At 44.4% G+C, this 17180-nt stretch overlaps 1 protein-coding gene and 1 long non-coding RNA gene across 8 annotated transcripts in view; one reads left to right on the forward strand and one right to left on the reverse strand.

Annotated features, from left to right (window-relative positions):
• The window catches only part of LOC144055530 (uncharacterized), a 146326-nt gene that overhangs the window by 57495 nt on the left and 71651 nt on the right, over nucleotides 1–17180 (forward strand). The gene's annotated exons all lie outside the window — the stretch shown is intronic.
• Nucleotides 1–17180, reverse strand: part of LOC144055430 (serine/threonine-protein kinase WNK2) — a 37705-nt gene that overhangs the window by 19488 nt on the left and 1037 nt on the right. For 5 of the 7 annotated variants that reach the window (XM_077571393.1, XM_077571409.1, XM_077571425.1 and 2 more), the window contains exons 2-12: nucleotides 15030–15784; nucleotides 9078–9250; nucleotides 8788–9008; nucleotides 8557–8714; nucleotides 7467–7555; nucleotides 7030–7249; nucleotides 5632–5905; nucleotides 5176–5291; nucleotides 2649–3425; nucleotides 1913–2038; nucleotides 161–559 (exon numbers count right to left, since the gene is read on the reverse strand). In XM_077571393.1, coding sequence (XP_077427519.1) covers nucleotides 161–559; nucleotides 1913–2038; nucleotides 2649–3425; nucleotides 5176–5291; nucleotides 5632–5905; nucleotides 7030–7249; nucleotides 7467–7555; nucleotides 8557–8714; nucleotides 8788–9008; nucleotides 9078–9250; nucleotides 15030–15611 — 3135 coding nt within the window. In that variant the 5' untranslated portion in view covers nucleotides 15612–15784. The remainder of the gene's footprint in view (nucleotides 1–160; nucleotides 560–1912; nucleotides 2039–2648; nucleotides 3426–5175; nucleotides 5292–5631; nucleotides 5906–7029; nucleotides 7250–7466; nucleotides 7556–8556; nucleotides 8715–8787; nucleotides 9009–9077; nucleotides 9251–15029; nucleotides 15785–17180) is intronic. The other 2 variants (XM_077571401.1, XM_077571434.1) reach the window with 2 other exon arrangements.

The following is a 17180-nucleotide window of genomic DNA, read 5'->3' on the forward strand; positions in this document are numbered from 1 at the left end:
AAAAAAGCATTTTCACAATGTATATTAACAGAAAATGAAAGTTGTGAAAAAAATACAAACATTTTCTATCCAATTCTAAGTGAAGCACGCACACATAAACACACAAAGGGTAGCATTTTTGTTAAGTTCAGCATTTATTTCAAGCTATCATCATATTTACCTGCGTAAGAGCACTGCCGTTTGTGGGCGGGTGTGTGTTGGGAGAGAGGGCGGCGTGTGTGAATGCGGTTTGTGCAAACAATGTTTTTTCTGAGAAACAGGCGCCATCTTGGACAGCCTGCTGGTGAACGTTTGGAGATGCGTGCGGTGGCATTTGAGCCAGCGCAGGTGAGGGGGGGGCTTTGAGCAACAGGGGGACGGGTGCGACCAACACATCCTCAAGGAGGATCGGGGAGAGGGGGGAGACAGAGGGGCTCACGGGGAGGGGGAGAGTTCGTCCCGTGGAAAGGAAGGCATGCTTGAGAGAAGACGACGATGCTGAAGAGTGTGGGAGGGTGTGTGAGTGAGGGTGGAAGGATTCAGAGTCAGCAACGGCTGCCGTCACCTGGACACACGGGTACTGTGAACACAAGTCAGGGAGAGGAGCATGGAAGGAAGAAAATCATATTGTCGACAGAAGAAGCTGACTTGCACGAGGCAGTTGGGCATTTATTGTCCGTCTGCACCTCCCACCAAGTTATAGTCGTGGGACTACTTGCTCCATTTAAATCTCCGCGAGATGTTTAATCTTGTGAACATTTTTGATATCCTAATACTGTTTTAAACTTCCTCACAACTTGATCCTGGACCTGGCCTGGCGTGTTCTTTGGCCTTCGTGAAGCTGTTAGACCCCCAATATTCTTTTAACAGATCTCTGAGCCCATCACAGAGCATGGACATTTATACTGAGACTAGATTACACACCTGCGATTGGGCTGGCAACCAGTTCAGGGTGTACCCCGCCTACTGCCCGAAGCCAGCTGGGATAGGCTCCAGCGCCCCTTGTGAGGACTAAGCGGTTAAGAAAATGGATGGAAGGATGGATAGATTACACACAGGAGGACTCAATTTATCATCATCATCAATTATTTAGGTCAACACTGGACCATTCAGAAATCATTAGGGCACTTCTGGATTAAGTTGGCTGCACTGAGAGAAAAGGGGGTTTTACGGCCTACTTTTCATTTGTTTAAAAAAAAAAAAAGTTAAATATCATAGATTTTGTTACACTTCACGATTGTGTCTCTCGGTGTTGATTCTTCACACACACAAAAATCTGATTACGATGAAAACATTACAGGAGGGCTAATACTTTCACAAGGCACATTATACTCGGGGTGGGAATCTATGGGTACCTCATGATTTAGGCCCACGATTCGATGCAATTCCGATTCAGAGGCCTATGATTCGATTTAATTCCGATGCATCACTACATTGGCTTACATTTTATAGTCCATGTAAAACACTTGTACCTTTTTTAAAACAATTGTAGAATTCAAGGAAAAGCAAGGATTTAGATTTCACACTTTGACTTTTATTAAAGTGGCAAGGCAACCTAGTTTAACAATAGTGTGTCAACACAAATTTCAAAAAAGTGCCAATGGCAGCATTTGCTGTAAAAAAATGTCTTAACTTCTATAACAATACATTTGCAAAAACATATTTAAACTTAATCTGATTTAGCATAACCTGTATTGTAATACTTGAAAGTGCAATATGCAGCAGATAATTGTGGCTTTTAGTTTTTTACTTTAAATTTTCAAATACATTTTTAACACCTCTGAATCGATTCAGAATATTTTTAATACGATGATCAATGCATCAAAAAGACAATGATCGTTCCCACCCCTACTGTATACTGTACATTAGCAAGTGGTGAATTCACTAAAGAAGGAACATGAAGGGACGAGAGGGGAAACAGTAGCCAGTCTACCTGAGATGAAAGCGAGCTTGTAATGTGCGGCTGGACGTCGGTTTCAGCCAGTGGCTGCTGAACACAAATTGTTTGTCCGGGGAAAGTGCACGCTGGGTGGGGGGGATTCGGAACCAGCGACACACTCTGCGGAACATGAAACAAGAAAATTCAAAAGAAGGCTAGTGGGAAAGTCCTGCAAACTATTAACATTTGGGAACAAAAGGCATGATGGATAATTAGCAGAACTCAAAATGTATTTCCAACTTGAACCCGGTACACAAATGAGAGAGTAACGTCACATTTTGATTCAAATGGACTAAGCATTTTAACTCTTTGACTGCCAGCCGTTTTCAGAAAAGGGATGCTGTGGGTGCCAGCTAATTTGAGCATTTTGACTGATCTTTCAAGGTCCACAGAAAATTTTGTGTTTGGACTATGGAAACATTCTCCCCTCAACACTCTAGCTCCGCCTCACGTCTTCTACTGACGCCTTACCCGATCTTGTCCAAAGAGAGTCATCGCTGCCATCTAGTGCCCAAAAATAGTCATTATACTAACTCGAGCTGCTTGATACTTTCAGCACAGCTGGCCAAGGCTTTCCTCCACCCGTTTCCCCCCAAAAAAAACAACAACAAAAAACATAGTTAACGTCTTTTAACGTCTTTGGCAGCCCTCATTTGGATTTTACTAAACGTTATTAAACGTTTTTGGCAGTCAAAGAGTTAGACATGAAAGGGATGGAAGAGTCGCTCACCTTTTGTGTCAGCTGTGTAGGCTGGCCATGTTGCGAAGAGAGCGAAAGGCTCGGCGTGCAAGACGACTGGCCGAGCAGGTGCGGCCTCTGAGCAAGAACGGCATTGGCGGCGGAATGTGGAAAGCAGACATCAGGTACGCCAGCGGTCGGATACAGCTGATCTGTGCTTGCGGGCCGCTCCTGTTGGACTTCAGACTGGCCGGATTGTGGAACGGCGATGTGCGCGGGATGGCGGCTTTGCAGCTGGAGAGCTTCCTGGTGACTTTGAGACGGGGGAAGAGGCTGCATTGCCTCGTGGCCGTGCTGGAGTTGGCTCGGAACGCAAGCCTGAAGCCCATTTTGCGCTTGCTGCATCGAGCACGGCCGGTGCTCTTGTGGAACGGGTATCTGCTGGTTAGGAAGTCGCGTCGTAGCCAAATGACACTGGGCAATGGCCGCCATAGTTGAGGACGCGCAACTTAGTTCCGGATGCTGCGCCGGCAGAGTGGCGACTGCCGTCTGATAAGCCGACACGATGAAAGTCTGTTGCTGCGCCGAAGCTACGCAGTTCAAAGTTGCTTGCTGCTGCTGGTGACCTTGCGTCTGGTGGCACTGAGCCGCGGCGGACATACTTGGAGGTGGGTAGCAATCGCTGGCTGCAGGTTGGAGGTTGGCCGAACATGAGCCAGCCTGACTTGGGGCCGCTGGGTTGGGCTGACACGCGTACGGAACAGCAGACTGGACGTATTGGTGAGATGGGAGCTCTGCTGCTTGGTTCTGGTGACCCGTGGAACTGCCCTATGGACACAAAAGAACATAAATGGCATTTATATATAACATTTTCAAGCATATAAAGACGAAACTAAAAATCAGGACGAAAACCGAAAAGGATGAGTTTGTCAATAAAAGGTGGCCTACTTCAAGAAAAATGGCAACGCAAAGCTGTTATCTGTGTGGCTTCTATAGGAAAGCGGTGAAAGTTAATCAGCAGGGAGGGATTGCCTGTTAGAGAATCAACAACATTTTCTCCGTTTGAAGATTGTGCTGAGCTGTGGGAGCTGAGGCAGGCAAGTGGGACTCAGAAGGTGGAGACCAGATCCAGAGAGAAATCTGCTACTTGGACCTACCACTCCCAACGCGGCGCCAATGTGCTGCTGGTCTCTTGCAAAGGATGGATCCTCACAGACATCCTTTCCCCTGCTCGGGAAAGGATTCTTCCAATTGCCATCTGGAGCAGCAAAGAGATTCTTGCGGCAAGCCGAGGCGTGCAGGACGGATGTAACACTGCATGGTGCTCCTTTTCGATGGATAATATTCAACAGGGACTTCCGCAGCAGGAGGAAATCTGAACAACCACTTGGACCTTTCGGATGTCCCCAAGGCGTCGTTCCCTGCGAGGATCGCGTGCCTTTGGACTCACACGGACAGTCAGAAGATGGCAGGTGTCCAACCCCGCCCTGGTGGTGGTTGCAGTGAAGACACGCTAAACCAAGGAGACTGCTGATGTCCGAGTGTCTGCGGACTCTCGCCACATTTCCACCGGCAGCCTCTGATGAAAGAGTGAGGCGTCGCTCTCCGATGCTGTCCAGTAACAACGGCCGAACAAGTCGGGAAGCTTCGGAGGCACCGAGTTGAACATCGATAACAGGAGCGCTTCCTCTGCGGGCCGCAACACCAAAAGCGGTCACGTGTTCCGGGCTCAGCGCGGCCCCCCACACTTCACAGGAGTGAGGTCCATCTGTCGGAAAATCTTTACTCGGCGGCCACTATTTGAGAAGTCCAACCAAAAAGGCAAAACATGTTACCCACAATTAGCGGCTCACAAAGACAAAACATCTCGCAGGGGAGAGGTCTTCTCGGTTTAGGACCGAGTCCTGTTTCTAGGGCTAGATGACTTCATAACAGGAAGTAGGGCGGAAACTGGCGTATTTGTCAAGAACAATGATCATATAGCAGGCCATCAACGGTAAAAGGACATTTAGCTAGCATGCAGCTAAAACACAAACAAAACTTTGGGGAGACTTCAAGGTATGAGCAAGGGAAGAAAAAGGACAACTGCTTGGAAGGTTACTGCAGTTTCCACACCCAAAAAATTCGGCCCAGGAAAATATTCATCAACTCGGTGGTGTGGCACCTCCGGATGACAAACAACAAGCGGCGAAACTTATTTGTTGACGGACGGGGTTGCGGTATGGATGACCGAAATCCAGCTATACTGTGGTATGTTCTTTTCTTTCTTTTATTTCAACGGTCGACTAAGTCATATTATGCTTATTATGCATCATAATTGTTGCCAACAAATACGTATAGCAAAAAAAAAAAAAGGACATGAGGGCTGAGACAAGTAATGTCTCAACATTGTCAAACTGCAACAGGATCGAGTGACATTCATTTTGGAAAAATCCGGTTTTCACGGTACTGTGAGAAGGAATCAAGCATGTAACGGGTAAAAGGTGCTTTGCCCCCCCCCCACGTACTTTAAAGCATTTCCACATGTCATCATGGTGCATTTTTACACATGTGAATGTACAAGTCAACGTCTACAAACCTGCTGCGTTGCCATAGTGATGGGCTCCAGCAGGGACTGATAGAGGACACTCTGCTGGCTGCTGTGGGAGTCCGAGTAAACGGTGGAGCCCTTGCCACTGTCAAAGGTGCTGTCTGCTACACACACACACAAATATCCTCCAATCACAAAAAGGCCAACGGCTCCGTTAGTCTGACTAACACGGGCAACAAAAACCTGAGCCCATTTGAATAGATGAAGGCAGATCCACACAAAAAACTAGACACATGGACACAATTGTGCTCATTTTGGCTCTAAACACCATCACAATGGATTGAAAACAAAACCAGCGGGATTTGTGCTAGCTGCAGATGTTCAGGATCTTTTCATCCAAAACCGGATTTGGATGAAAAGATCCTAAAGTGCAGCGGAGAAGCTGCTATGGGCTTTCCACTCGCTACGTTCCTGCCCTAAACAAGCTGTATGAGAGGGGCTTACATGTGACTGAGGTGAAACTGGCTGGCGGGGTCCGAGCTTGGTTGTGCTGCTCGGCGTCCGCTTGCGGCTCCAGCAGAGAGGGCGGTCCCACGGTCACATTCGCATCCCGGGAAGCCGCGCCCTGACAAGTTGCCATGTGAAAGGCGTGGCCGCCATCCATCTGATGAGCGGCCGATGCCGTTCGCTCTCTTCGCCATTTGATCAGAGCCACGCGGTCCCGAATGGATTTTCCTACAGTCTTCACATCGCTGTCGTGGAAGAATCCAGAATCCACCTGAAAAAAAAAAAAAAAAAGTGTGACGTCACCACGATTTTTATTGCCGCATCACGATATGAGCCTCACAACACAATAATTATGATATTGAGGGGAGGTAAGATAAGATAAGATAAGATCCACTGATTGTCGCACCCACCTAAGTGGGGCGAAATTCGTTCTCCGCATTTGACCCATCCCCTGAGGGAGCGGTGAGCAGCAGCAGCAGCAGCAGCAGCAGCCGCGCTCGGGAATCATATGGTGATTTAACCTCCCAATTCCAACCCTTAATGCTGAGTGTCAAGCAGAGCGACAATGGGTCCCATTTTTATAGTCTTTGGTATGACCCGGCCGGGAATTGAACCCACGACCTCCCAGTCTCAGGGCGGACACTGTACCACTCGGCCACTGAGCTGGTAGGCGATATTAAAAACTCACAATATTGTTTAAAAAAAGAAGAAGAGAGAAGCACAATGTTTTGTTTTTGTACATAACAGCAGTGTCAAAGAAATAGCAGGGATGTGATTTGACCAAAGTGAAATTATCTGAAAATTTAGCCGGGGGTCTGGGGGCCGCTGGCACCCAGCTAGGTCCATCTTGTCCAGCTCATGGGTTTTCCGTGTTTTTAAGTACTTTCAATGCACTCACATGACAAAGAAATAGACAAAACAACAGCATAAATTTTCAATGTATATTGAACTATCCCATATAAAATGGCAGTTTTAGTCAACTCAAAATCAGTCACATTCAAAAACATTGGACTGTCTTTGCTTTTAAAAACTATCACTGAGAATATCATCATATCTAACTAATGTGATTACTAAGTTAACACATAAATAATGTTGAAGAGTTCAAATTTCAAGAACAAATAATTGTATCAAATGAAAAGTAACTCATATTAGAGCATACCACAAATGTCTTTGTTATAGCAGAAGATGTTATCTGTCGGAGTCATGTGCATACACAATGAACTACTAAAAATAAATAAATAAATAAATAAATCGGAATTATTTTTTTTGGGGGGGTGAGATAAAAAAAAGCGGAATTCCGCGAATTAGCGGAAAAATCACATCCCTGAAATAGGCTTGGCCAGACATTTTATTTTAAATGTCTCATCTATCAAAAGAAACGCTGTATTCACATACCATTTCTTGTGCCACCACCTCAGGGACTTCTTTCTCCAGGTCAAAGGTGAACTCAATGGCTCCACTCTCCTTATATTTCCCCTTCAATTTCTTGTGGTCCTCCACCCACAGTTTGAGGGCGATGGAGGTCTTTTGCCCGTCGTCCTCCTCGGCAAGCTCCACCCTCACGCCCGTGTCCTCGGCAAAGAAGGCGTGGTTAAGGAGGTCTTTGATGGCGTATCTGTTAAGAAGGGTACACGCGAGTTCACAATCGGCCACACACGCATGAAGACTTTTCTCCTCTTGCCCCAAGGTACCAGCGTAATCCAAACACGGCACTTGTCCTCGTTCTCACGTGACCATGACATCCATATGCTGCGCCATACAGTACAGTACAGGCCGTGCATACACTGTTGTTGCTCAAAGCTAAATTGTTGAGAGACGTGACAACGGCTTACCGCTCTTCTCTCTTTTGGCAGATGCACTCCCCAATAATCTCTTTAATTTCAGGGTCCGTGACCTTGTCGTAACTGGCAGGCTTGACTCCCTATAAAAGAGTCATCAAAAAGAACACATGGCATTAAAATGTAGATTTTTTTTTTTTTAAATAATTCAAAAACAAAAAAGAGACATTTCCTAAATTCCGTGTGACATTTCACCTCTATTTATCTTCTCTTCATTTTGAATGTTCTATTTTTTCTATGTGCATGCCAACAGCTGGTTTGTGTATTTTGCATATCAATTTACATTCAAGCCTAAACCCTCATGCTGCAGGTCAATTTGAATTTCCTGGCCCATATGTGACATGTTTATGAAATTTTTATGTCAATGTGAACTGAAAAATTGTCATTTGTTCCAATTCGACCCAAAGGAGCAGAGAGCAGTGGCGTAAAGATTTCCAATTGATAAATACTTAGTGAGGCTGGCCAATTTGAGCACTAAATCTTTGAAATCGTCACAAATGTTGTCAGGACCATGGCTGGACTGGCCATCTGGAATACAGGGCAGACGCCCGGTGGGACCTCATCTTTTTGGGCCGATGCGCTGCCATTTTTATTATTATTTTGCTTCATTTCACCCCAAGAGATCGCTCTTCAATTTAGAGGGAGCAGCCCATTAAACCATTAACAATACAGATGTCAAACAATAACAACAGTGGCAGAGCTACGTGGTAACCAGGAGGTGCTCAGGGGCCGGGACGGTGTGGGTCTAACAAAATGCCAGGGATGATTTTTTGTGTTCATACAGCCCCTGGTCAGGACTGAGACCGAAATGTGTGACCATATTTGGACAAAAATTATTTTGTTGCCTTCAACATCAGGCTAAATCTGCTAACATGGGCCGCATGCTTAGTTCAACACATCATTCAATTTAAAGCATGAAATGAAAATTCCGTTCAGTTTGGCATGTTTTCTGAAAACACATTCTTTTAGGACATTAAACTGCATCAAATGCGCAACATGCGCTTGACTTTAGAAGTCACATCTGTTTTTGGGATGTGAAGAACGACATCAACAACTACGACAACAAATGCTTAATTGGACTTACACTTGTGACTTTGCGATATATCTGTGCAGCATTCTGACATTCCGAGTAGGGATATTCCGAGGTGGCCATTTCCAGCATGCACATGCCGAAGGCGTAGACGTCCACCGCTTCGTCGTAGTGCTCCTCGTACATTTCCGGGGCCATAAACTCCGGCGTACCTGCGGCCACAGTTGGAACGACACGTCTTTAAGGTGCTTCAGTGCTTGGCTGGCCGTGGCCACGCCCACTTACCGATGACACTCTTAGCGAAGGAGGCCGCCTTCAGCGTAGCCAGCCCTAAATCGCCAATCTTGACTGAGCCTGTCGGACCAGTGATGAAAATGTTGTCGCACTTGAGGTCCCTGTGGATGATTGGAGGAGTTCTGGTGTGGAGAAAGTGAAGGCCTTTCAGGATCTGCCTGCACCAACTTCTTAGCACCTTGGGCTTCATCACCTTAAAGCGCTTCAGATAGCTGCACAAGAGAAAGGCCAGCGCGTTAAGATATTGGAGGTCTCCGTCAGCTCTTTTCTTCCCCACTCACGTTTTTAACGTCCCGGATGTCATCAGCTCCGTTACCAAAACGATGCACTTCTTTCCTTTCAGCGGAGACTCCCAAAAGTCGTAAAAGCGGACGATGTTTGGATGTTGGAGACCTTTTAACATTTCTGCCTCTTCCTTGAAGCGCTGACGTTCCACTTTTGACAGCTTACGATCCTGAGCAAAAAGAACACAGTCCATAGTTAAATAGAGCTTAGGTTTTGGGTCAAAGTGATGATGCATCATCTTATGAATGAGGACAAATACTAATAAACTGTGAGCAAAAGCTGCTAGTAACGATGTTGCACGTTGGAAACTGCACATCATTAGATTTCTTAACCTCACAAAAAGAACCAACATGAGTGAAATGAAGTTGGTAGCAAAATGGAAAGATTGCCCAAAATGACAGATAATAGGGGTGTTAAAAAAAAAAATCAATTCTGCAATATATCGCGATATTACAGCGTGCAATTCTCGAATCGATTCAATATGCGGCCGAATCGATTTTTAAACATAAATTTTTTTTAATGAGAATATTCAACAAAACGTCTTACTTAGGGTTAGAATTTACACATTAAGCATGGAAGAATGTTATATTCATGGAACATTAAGCCATAATATTTGATTTCAGTGCTGTTCAAACATGAAACAGACTGCAACCTGAATTTTCAGATAAATACATTTTCATACAAATCTTACAGTGTACATGTACAAGTTTACTGATTCGTATTTTCTAAATTTGAGTTAAAAAATAATAATAATTCACAATAATCAATTTATAGATTTGTATCGGGATTAATCGGTATCAAATCGAATCGTGACCTATGAAATTTGATAATGTTTTTTTGTGTGTGTGTGTGGAGGGGAAATAAAGGCTTTTTTGGGGCATGTTTTGGTGTCATACTGCTTGTAGAACACCTGGTCAAAAACTCCCTTCAAATTCAGATTACCTTGACTATTTTTCAAATCTTCAATTGAAAATATCCACCAATGAGTTTGTACGGGACAATATTTCAAATCTTTCTCTGAGCCGATGCGTCAAAAAGAGCGTGACACTCCAAACAGTGCTAATTGCACTAAAAACTCCAGGGGAATTTTATTGGTGAGAAGCGCAGTAGAATAAATCATGGACGTCAGTCATCAGTGTTTTTTTTGTTATGGAGGATTTTGAGAAATTTAACGTGCCCATTGGCATGTTTCTCATCTGCATATATTGCTCATAAAATTGATCTGACCCTTATGTAAGTGATGGGAAAAAAGAGGAGCTCATATTTGATGAACATTTTATGCAGAAATCAAAGTCATTCCAAAGGGTGGCTCCACACACACACATGTTCCTGCAAGTGTCTTCTTTTCACATTGTGCTCCATCCACTGCCACTAAATGACAGTTCAAAGAGTTCGCTGCGGGCAGGCAAGCAGGGTGTGCGTTGGGGGTGGTCTGATCGCACCCTCCCCACACTGCAGCGAAAAGCTCGGTGTCATTGAACTGTTCCATCTTTCTCCATTTCCTTCAATATCTTGCCATCTCATGATCCACCTTCAGCCGCCTCCCGTGTTCTCTCTCTCTCTCGCTCTCTCTCGCTCTCTCTCTCTCTCTCTCAAAGCAGCCCCTCCCTTCAAGAACGCCAGCAGCCCCCCCACGAGGAACACGCAATTTTCCGGCTGCACCCTGTCCCTTTCCTTGCAAGGCGTGCTTTGCTTTACTTTACTGCAGTCCCCCCCTATGGCGGCAGTGTCTTACATAATCACGACCCCACCCTCACAGAGATAGACGACAAAACTCCAGAGCTCGGAGACATTCAATTATTTACCTCCCACAATCAACTCCTATCACATCAAACTGCACAAGGTCGCTTACAAATAAGAAAAAATTTCAAACACAACAATGGACAGTGATGATTATTTTCTAACCCGGTATGTGATAACGTGGCTGTGTGTGTGTGCGCGCGGAACTCGGGGGTGGGGACTTTCACTGCACCCTTCTGAAGAGTCATGAAAAATTCACCTCTGCAGAAAACAAGTGAAGTGCGCTGAGCAACGGAGGACTGGCTGGGTCCGCCCAAGTTGGGCTGCACGGGTTCACACCAAGACAAGACGCTCAGACCATAAAGGGGGTCCGATGCGTGCAAAAGAAAAAAAAACAACAAATGAAGAAAATGAAGCGAAGAAGAAAACGAAGATGCTCTGGCCTCACTCCAGTCTTCCTTTCATCATCTTTGGTGTCATCGCGCACACATATACAACTGCAACGACCCCCCCCCCCCCCCCCACACACACACAGCAGACGACAACGTTTTTACATAATTCAGAAGCCACGTGCAGGCTCAGCATGGTGAGACACCGAGACTCCCTCAAGACAAGCTCACACGCCGGACAAAAAGACAGCACCGGTGCAGACGCCGCATTCAGTCATTCATGTGACCTGAAAACAAAACGTCTAAATTCAGTGTGCACTGTGCAGGCCACCGAGTACAAGGACAAAAATGCTTAGATTTGATTTTATTCTTTTATTTATTTTTTTATTTCTGGAGAGCTCAGTATTGTTCATTCGGTAATTTTACCGATTTGACATGTCATCATCATTGCTCTCTCTCTCTTTTTTTTTTAGATATATTTTTTTATTTTGTACGTGGGTGAGTACGTGTATGTGCGTGTGTGCGTGCATGCGAGTGTGTATTCATTAATTCACCTAAAACCTATTTAAAAAATCCCATACTGTTCACCTAAACCGAACACTTCCAGCCAGAGTCATGAGGCCGTCAGGAGACCCGAGGAAGGACCAAAGAAAAGAAGATAGAAGAAAGATTTTATTAACCAATAGGGAGCTGCCACGATTGATAACGGTAGTACATCTTGCAACTGTGATGAAGATATTTAGATCAATCAAATTAAAACTTTTTGTGACCACGGTTTAGGTTTCAAAATTCTAATGTTTTTAAGAGTTACTTAACAACACTAGCAGAGTAAATCCCACATTGGAAAACAAACAAGACCAAGTGAACCATTACAAGTGTGAAAGTATAACGTACGGATTATATGTCAAATTTCTTAAGAGCGCAAGGTAACAAACAATATAAGATGGGATAAGATTAGCAGCAGACTGAGCAGAGGCACTTGGCTTTCTTGTTGAAAAATATGCATTCCAATGCTGATTCATGTATTCAAACTAAAACGCTTTCCTGTGGCAAAGAAAATGCTAATGCTTAAGAATACTTCTTAAGTACTTCGTGATGTACTTCCTACCTCAGTTATGCTAATTCCGATTACGCAACGGTCACAGCTGCTGAAGGTGCGCCTAAGGCAATGCAACCATTTCATAATGCACAAAATGTACAAAATGGTGGCAAAAGTGCATCTACATTCTTAATCTACACTGTTAGTCCAAAATGTCAATCCGACAGCACAGCAATGCCTGCAAAGATATCATAAACACTCAAATTCATATGAGAGTCCAAGAATACTTTTGGCGACATAATTGTATGTCAACGAGGGCTATATCTCCAGCATGACCACATAACCCGATATGAAAGCCTCACACTTTCAAAGAAACACCTTTAAAATCCAAACTGTGCCACGACACGATGACTTGGTGCACTTACTGCATTTGCATGTCCACTAGCATTAACCAACAAAATGGAGAGAAGGCAATTAGTTATCAACGCAAGTCAACTGCCAAACCTGCTAATATTCTGTCCTTTTGTTCATGTCTCAATATGCAGGGATCACTAAATGCTTGGAGTAAATCCGAGTCCAACACAATGCTGCTGTTAACGAGGCAGAAATTCACGTACAATCGGCATTTTCATGACTACCAGTCAGTGCAAGTAAGCAGCAGAAGCGAAAGAAATAACAGCTGGTGATCATGTTGGTGACGTGCGCGCGCACACACACACACATACAATAATATAATTAGCACTAGCAAAGAATAGCTGTGGTGCTACGATACGCAAGGGTGGCAACTAAAGCCATCTGCTCTGATAAACCTCTATTATGAAGGCGCTTGCGCATGTAATCAAGTCCAGCTGGGGCTGATGTGGACCAGGCACCGTTTCACACAACTACACCACTTGATTTGACTTTGAGCAGTACAAAACACAGCTTTAAGGGTGTACAGAGGTTAATAAGGTGTCCCAAAGAGTGAGCCATTTACTTCACCACATCCAGATTAGGCAGCAAACAAGTGGGATTATGGAAGGAATTCTTCCAATCGGTCGTGTACCTCCCTGCAGGCCGTCGAGGGACTCTCGCGAGTTTCTCCCGGAAATATTTCCTACAAACAATGCAAGAGGACTCACTGCCATCGACAGCCTCGCAACCTTCCTGCCAAATGCCACAGAAAGGTCACAAATCGACTCGCACACAGCAAACAAGACCAAGGAGAGATTACATACGTTTGTCAGAAAAGTTCCAGGACTGGCGTCACAGACCATGTTTGAAGACCGAACAAGAAACTGCAGTGGGATTGCAGCGACCGTTTCGGCATGACATCACCATCCAAATGATGCCATCCGGTGACCACCAGACTTTAGACATCCCCAAGAACAAACGCTTGGGATATGTGTTGCCGTTTTGTGACGTCGGCTCCACGTAAAATTCCTGGTTAAGAGAAGCCAAGAGATAATCCAACTCAAATCCCCAAAGGATTGAAATAATTGCTAGTTGATTCATTTACACAGTCTACTAAGCGGGTGATTTGCCGGTCCGAGTAAGGAAAAACACAAAAGTTTTCTTCCAGTGAGCAAGCCAAATGATTGTCACTGACTCGCAATCCCAGTCAAAACCTCAAATTTTTAATGTAATTATTTGCATAGCATACACAAGGGAGTTGCTCAAAAGCAGCTAAAAAGTAAATTTGATGAGTAACACTTATTACTATTATTCATTATTATGAGGATCATCTGTATTTTAAAGGGCAATCTACAAAGATAAATTTGAAATTTTATTCAAGTGTTTTGGGATCATAGTTCAATTTAAACAATTAACAAAGGCAATTAGTGCTGTCACTACTACTTTTTATAATCCTTTCAATTATTCCATCGAATAATCCCCCCCCCCCCTTAAAAAAAAGCCTATTTTTGTTAATCCAGTTTTGAGTGGATGCAAGTACTCAAAATGTATTATCTTCTATACATATGCATTATTAGACAACAACAAAATTAGCCTATGCCAAACTGTTAACGATCGCGACTAGCTTTAGCGCGCTAGCGATTACCACTTCAGGTAAACAAACACAAACTACCATTATCTTTACTGCATGACCGATTTCCGTTCCATGTACAGCACTTTGTGTACAGCAATGCTTGTTTTATATTGCTTTATAAATAAAGTTGAATTGAGTTGAGTTCACACATACACCATTATATCTACATTACACGTGTAATAGTGTCTTAAAAGTCACTCATAGACGATGCCGCAACATTGAGTGAGTAAACAAGTGTAGCGCGCTAGCTGTTAGCTACATGAAGTCAATAACTTCCTGTTCCTGTCTTCTTCTGGGCATATTTAGTGCATGTCTACCCTCTACTGGTTAAGTGATGAATATCTAAAACCAAGTGGCATGTTATATTTTGGAATAAATACAGCAAGTGTTTTTTAGGACGTTCAGAACTTACTTTCCTGTGTTTTAAGGAAGCTTAGTGTACTGTCTTAATAAAAATCCACTAAGTACTAAAGTCAGTAAGCGTTTTCAAGCAGAATAAATAACATCCGCCATTCGATGGTGCACCAACCATTTGCAAAAAAAAAATACATAAAAAATAAAAATAAAAATAAAAATAAAAAACGTCCGTGTATAAAACATGGACGGCCCAAACAAGGTTCCAGCGGCGCTTTGAGGCGACTTCTTTTTTACCAAGCCACAGAGGCAATTCAAAGCATTTTTTGGGGGAGGGGGTTACTGTACATGGATCATAACTGTTGACTCTAGATGGCCAAGCTAGTTTTTTTTAATTTACCTGCAGCTCACACCAGGCAACCTCCACCCAGGTCTCGGTGTCAAGACCCTTGTAGACGGTCTTGAAGGAGCCCCTCCCAAGCTCAATGTCGAATTTGAGGAAGCGTCCTCCAGGAGAGGTGGAGACAGCCTTCATCTCTGCCTCCTCTTCAGTCTCCTCGCTGGCTGCCTTGACGGCGCTTTTGCCGCCATCGCCACACGTGGCGTTCGGCACTTCTCCTCCTCTTTTGGCCTTTTCCTCATCAGCTGTGCCACTTTCCTCCCCATCGTCTTTTTGCCCTCCTCGACTCTCAGTGCCGGAGTGCTCCCGTATGCCGGCGACCGTTGGCGGGTTCGCATTCACCGACCGGCCGTCACATTCGGACGCCTCCGAGGCCTGCTCGTCCGCATCCGAGAACCACAAGCTTCTCCTGATGAATCGCTGACGCACCATCTTCTGATAAGCCGAAGATGGGTCGCTGCCGCCTCTGGGCGCTGAGCCTGCCGGGCACCCGTCCGCCGTGGCTTCAGGTGTGCGTATTTGGAGTTCACACTGCACTCCGAGCGGCCGCCCCTCCGCGTTTGGGTGAGCTTCCCGCTGCATGCCGAGTCGCCAGTTCCGTCGCGTCGGCTCGCAGCTCACACGTGCCGTGGGCGGGTTCGCCAAAATGCAGCCCACACATCAACACCGGCTTCCACTCGGTGACCAAGTCAGAAGTCTACATCAGTCGACGCCTCCGACAACGCCACGCACCAGCTTGGATCAAATAACAGGATCTGGAAAATAAATGTTACCAAAAGGGTTTAAGTTAGCACATGGGGAAAAAAAACTTAAATACTTAAAGGGACCATTTTGCTAGGATGGTCCATTTTTCACTCAAAAACGCTTCTTCTTTTTTCAGGATAATGCAACAAGCTTGCACTTTCAATTTTACCAATTTGCTTTGTAAAAATCAGTTAATAGTGAACCGTTGTGCAACCACCTCCATTTAATTTGAAATACGGACAAAAATCTTTTGATTGATTGATGGCGATTGGGTGATCCAGAAGCCAATAACGAACATCTGGCCAACTTTTTACGTGACATCCATCTAAAGTGAAATGTCTGAAAACGGTGACCAGATCGATCAGTCACCAAAATGCACATCCTTTCTCGTGTCCACTTCAACCTGTAAAAATATTAAAACCTTCAGCACAATATTTTCCATTTTCCTGAGGTATTTTCTTCACATTTCATGCCAATAAACTCCTTAACTTTGTGCCAATTATCTACAGGTTGAAATAGGCACGCGTCTGAGGTTGTGCATCTGAATTTTGGTGACAAATGGTCACGGTTTTCGGACACTAGGCAACAACGAGATGAGCACAAAGCAGGTCAGGAAACAATAGTCCTGGGGCCACCCATAAATAATGGCCATCACATCTGCTGAAATTTGTAACACAAAACAACAAAAAATAGAATCACTACTGAATTTTTTGACCTACAAACAGACCTATTACAGTATATCATAAGTGCCAATGTAATAAAATAACCACCCAATTAACTACTAACTGACGAAAAAGGATACTATCAAACTTTTGGATTCTTTCCTTTCATTAGGTACATTTGTTGTATAAATAATCATACAACACAATATTTTGTGGGTCTTGAATCAAAATGCTGAAAGAAGGCTAGCTAGAGTTAGCTGTGCTGATACAGGAAAAGTTGTACCTGAAATGATGTTTTCAAGCCAGTATTTCCTAAAGTTTCCATGCGCTAAAAAGTTCAGTACAACCCAAGCGTACACACGTTAACACTAGTGGAACGAGGGCCAATCATATTGTAGCAATTCCCAGCATGCTTTGTAAAGCGTTGCAGTGTAGCACTAACAAGCTAGATGTTGCGCTTTGTCCTGTCACTTTGATGTCTTCAGCCATTAAGGCACATAGGTAACATTTCAAATCAAAGTTCATTTCAAGATTGAGCATTTGCTCAAGTCATACAGTTGGCCTGTGTGTGTGTGTGTGTGTGTGTGTGTGTGTGTGTGTGTGTGTGTGTGTGTGTGTGTGTGTGTGTGTGTGTGTGTGTGTGACTGGGCGTCAGACGTGGTCAACAGCAGCTCCTGAACAAATGTGCATTGCATACTAATATAATCAATTTAACACCTGTTGCCAATCATGCAACACATTCAAG

Source organism: Vanacampus margaritifer, chromosome 1, assembly GCF_051991255.1.
Source record: "Vanacampus margaritifer isolate UIUO_Vmar chromosome 1, RoL_Vmar_1.0, whole genome shotgun sequence".
Taxonomy (NCBI): Eukaryota; Metazoa; Chordata; class Actinopteri; order Syngnathiformes; family Syngnathidae; genus Vanacampus; species Vanacampus margaritifer.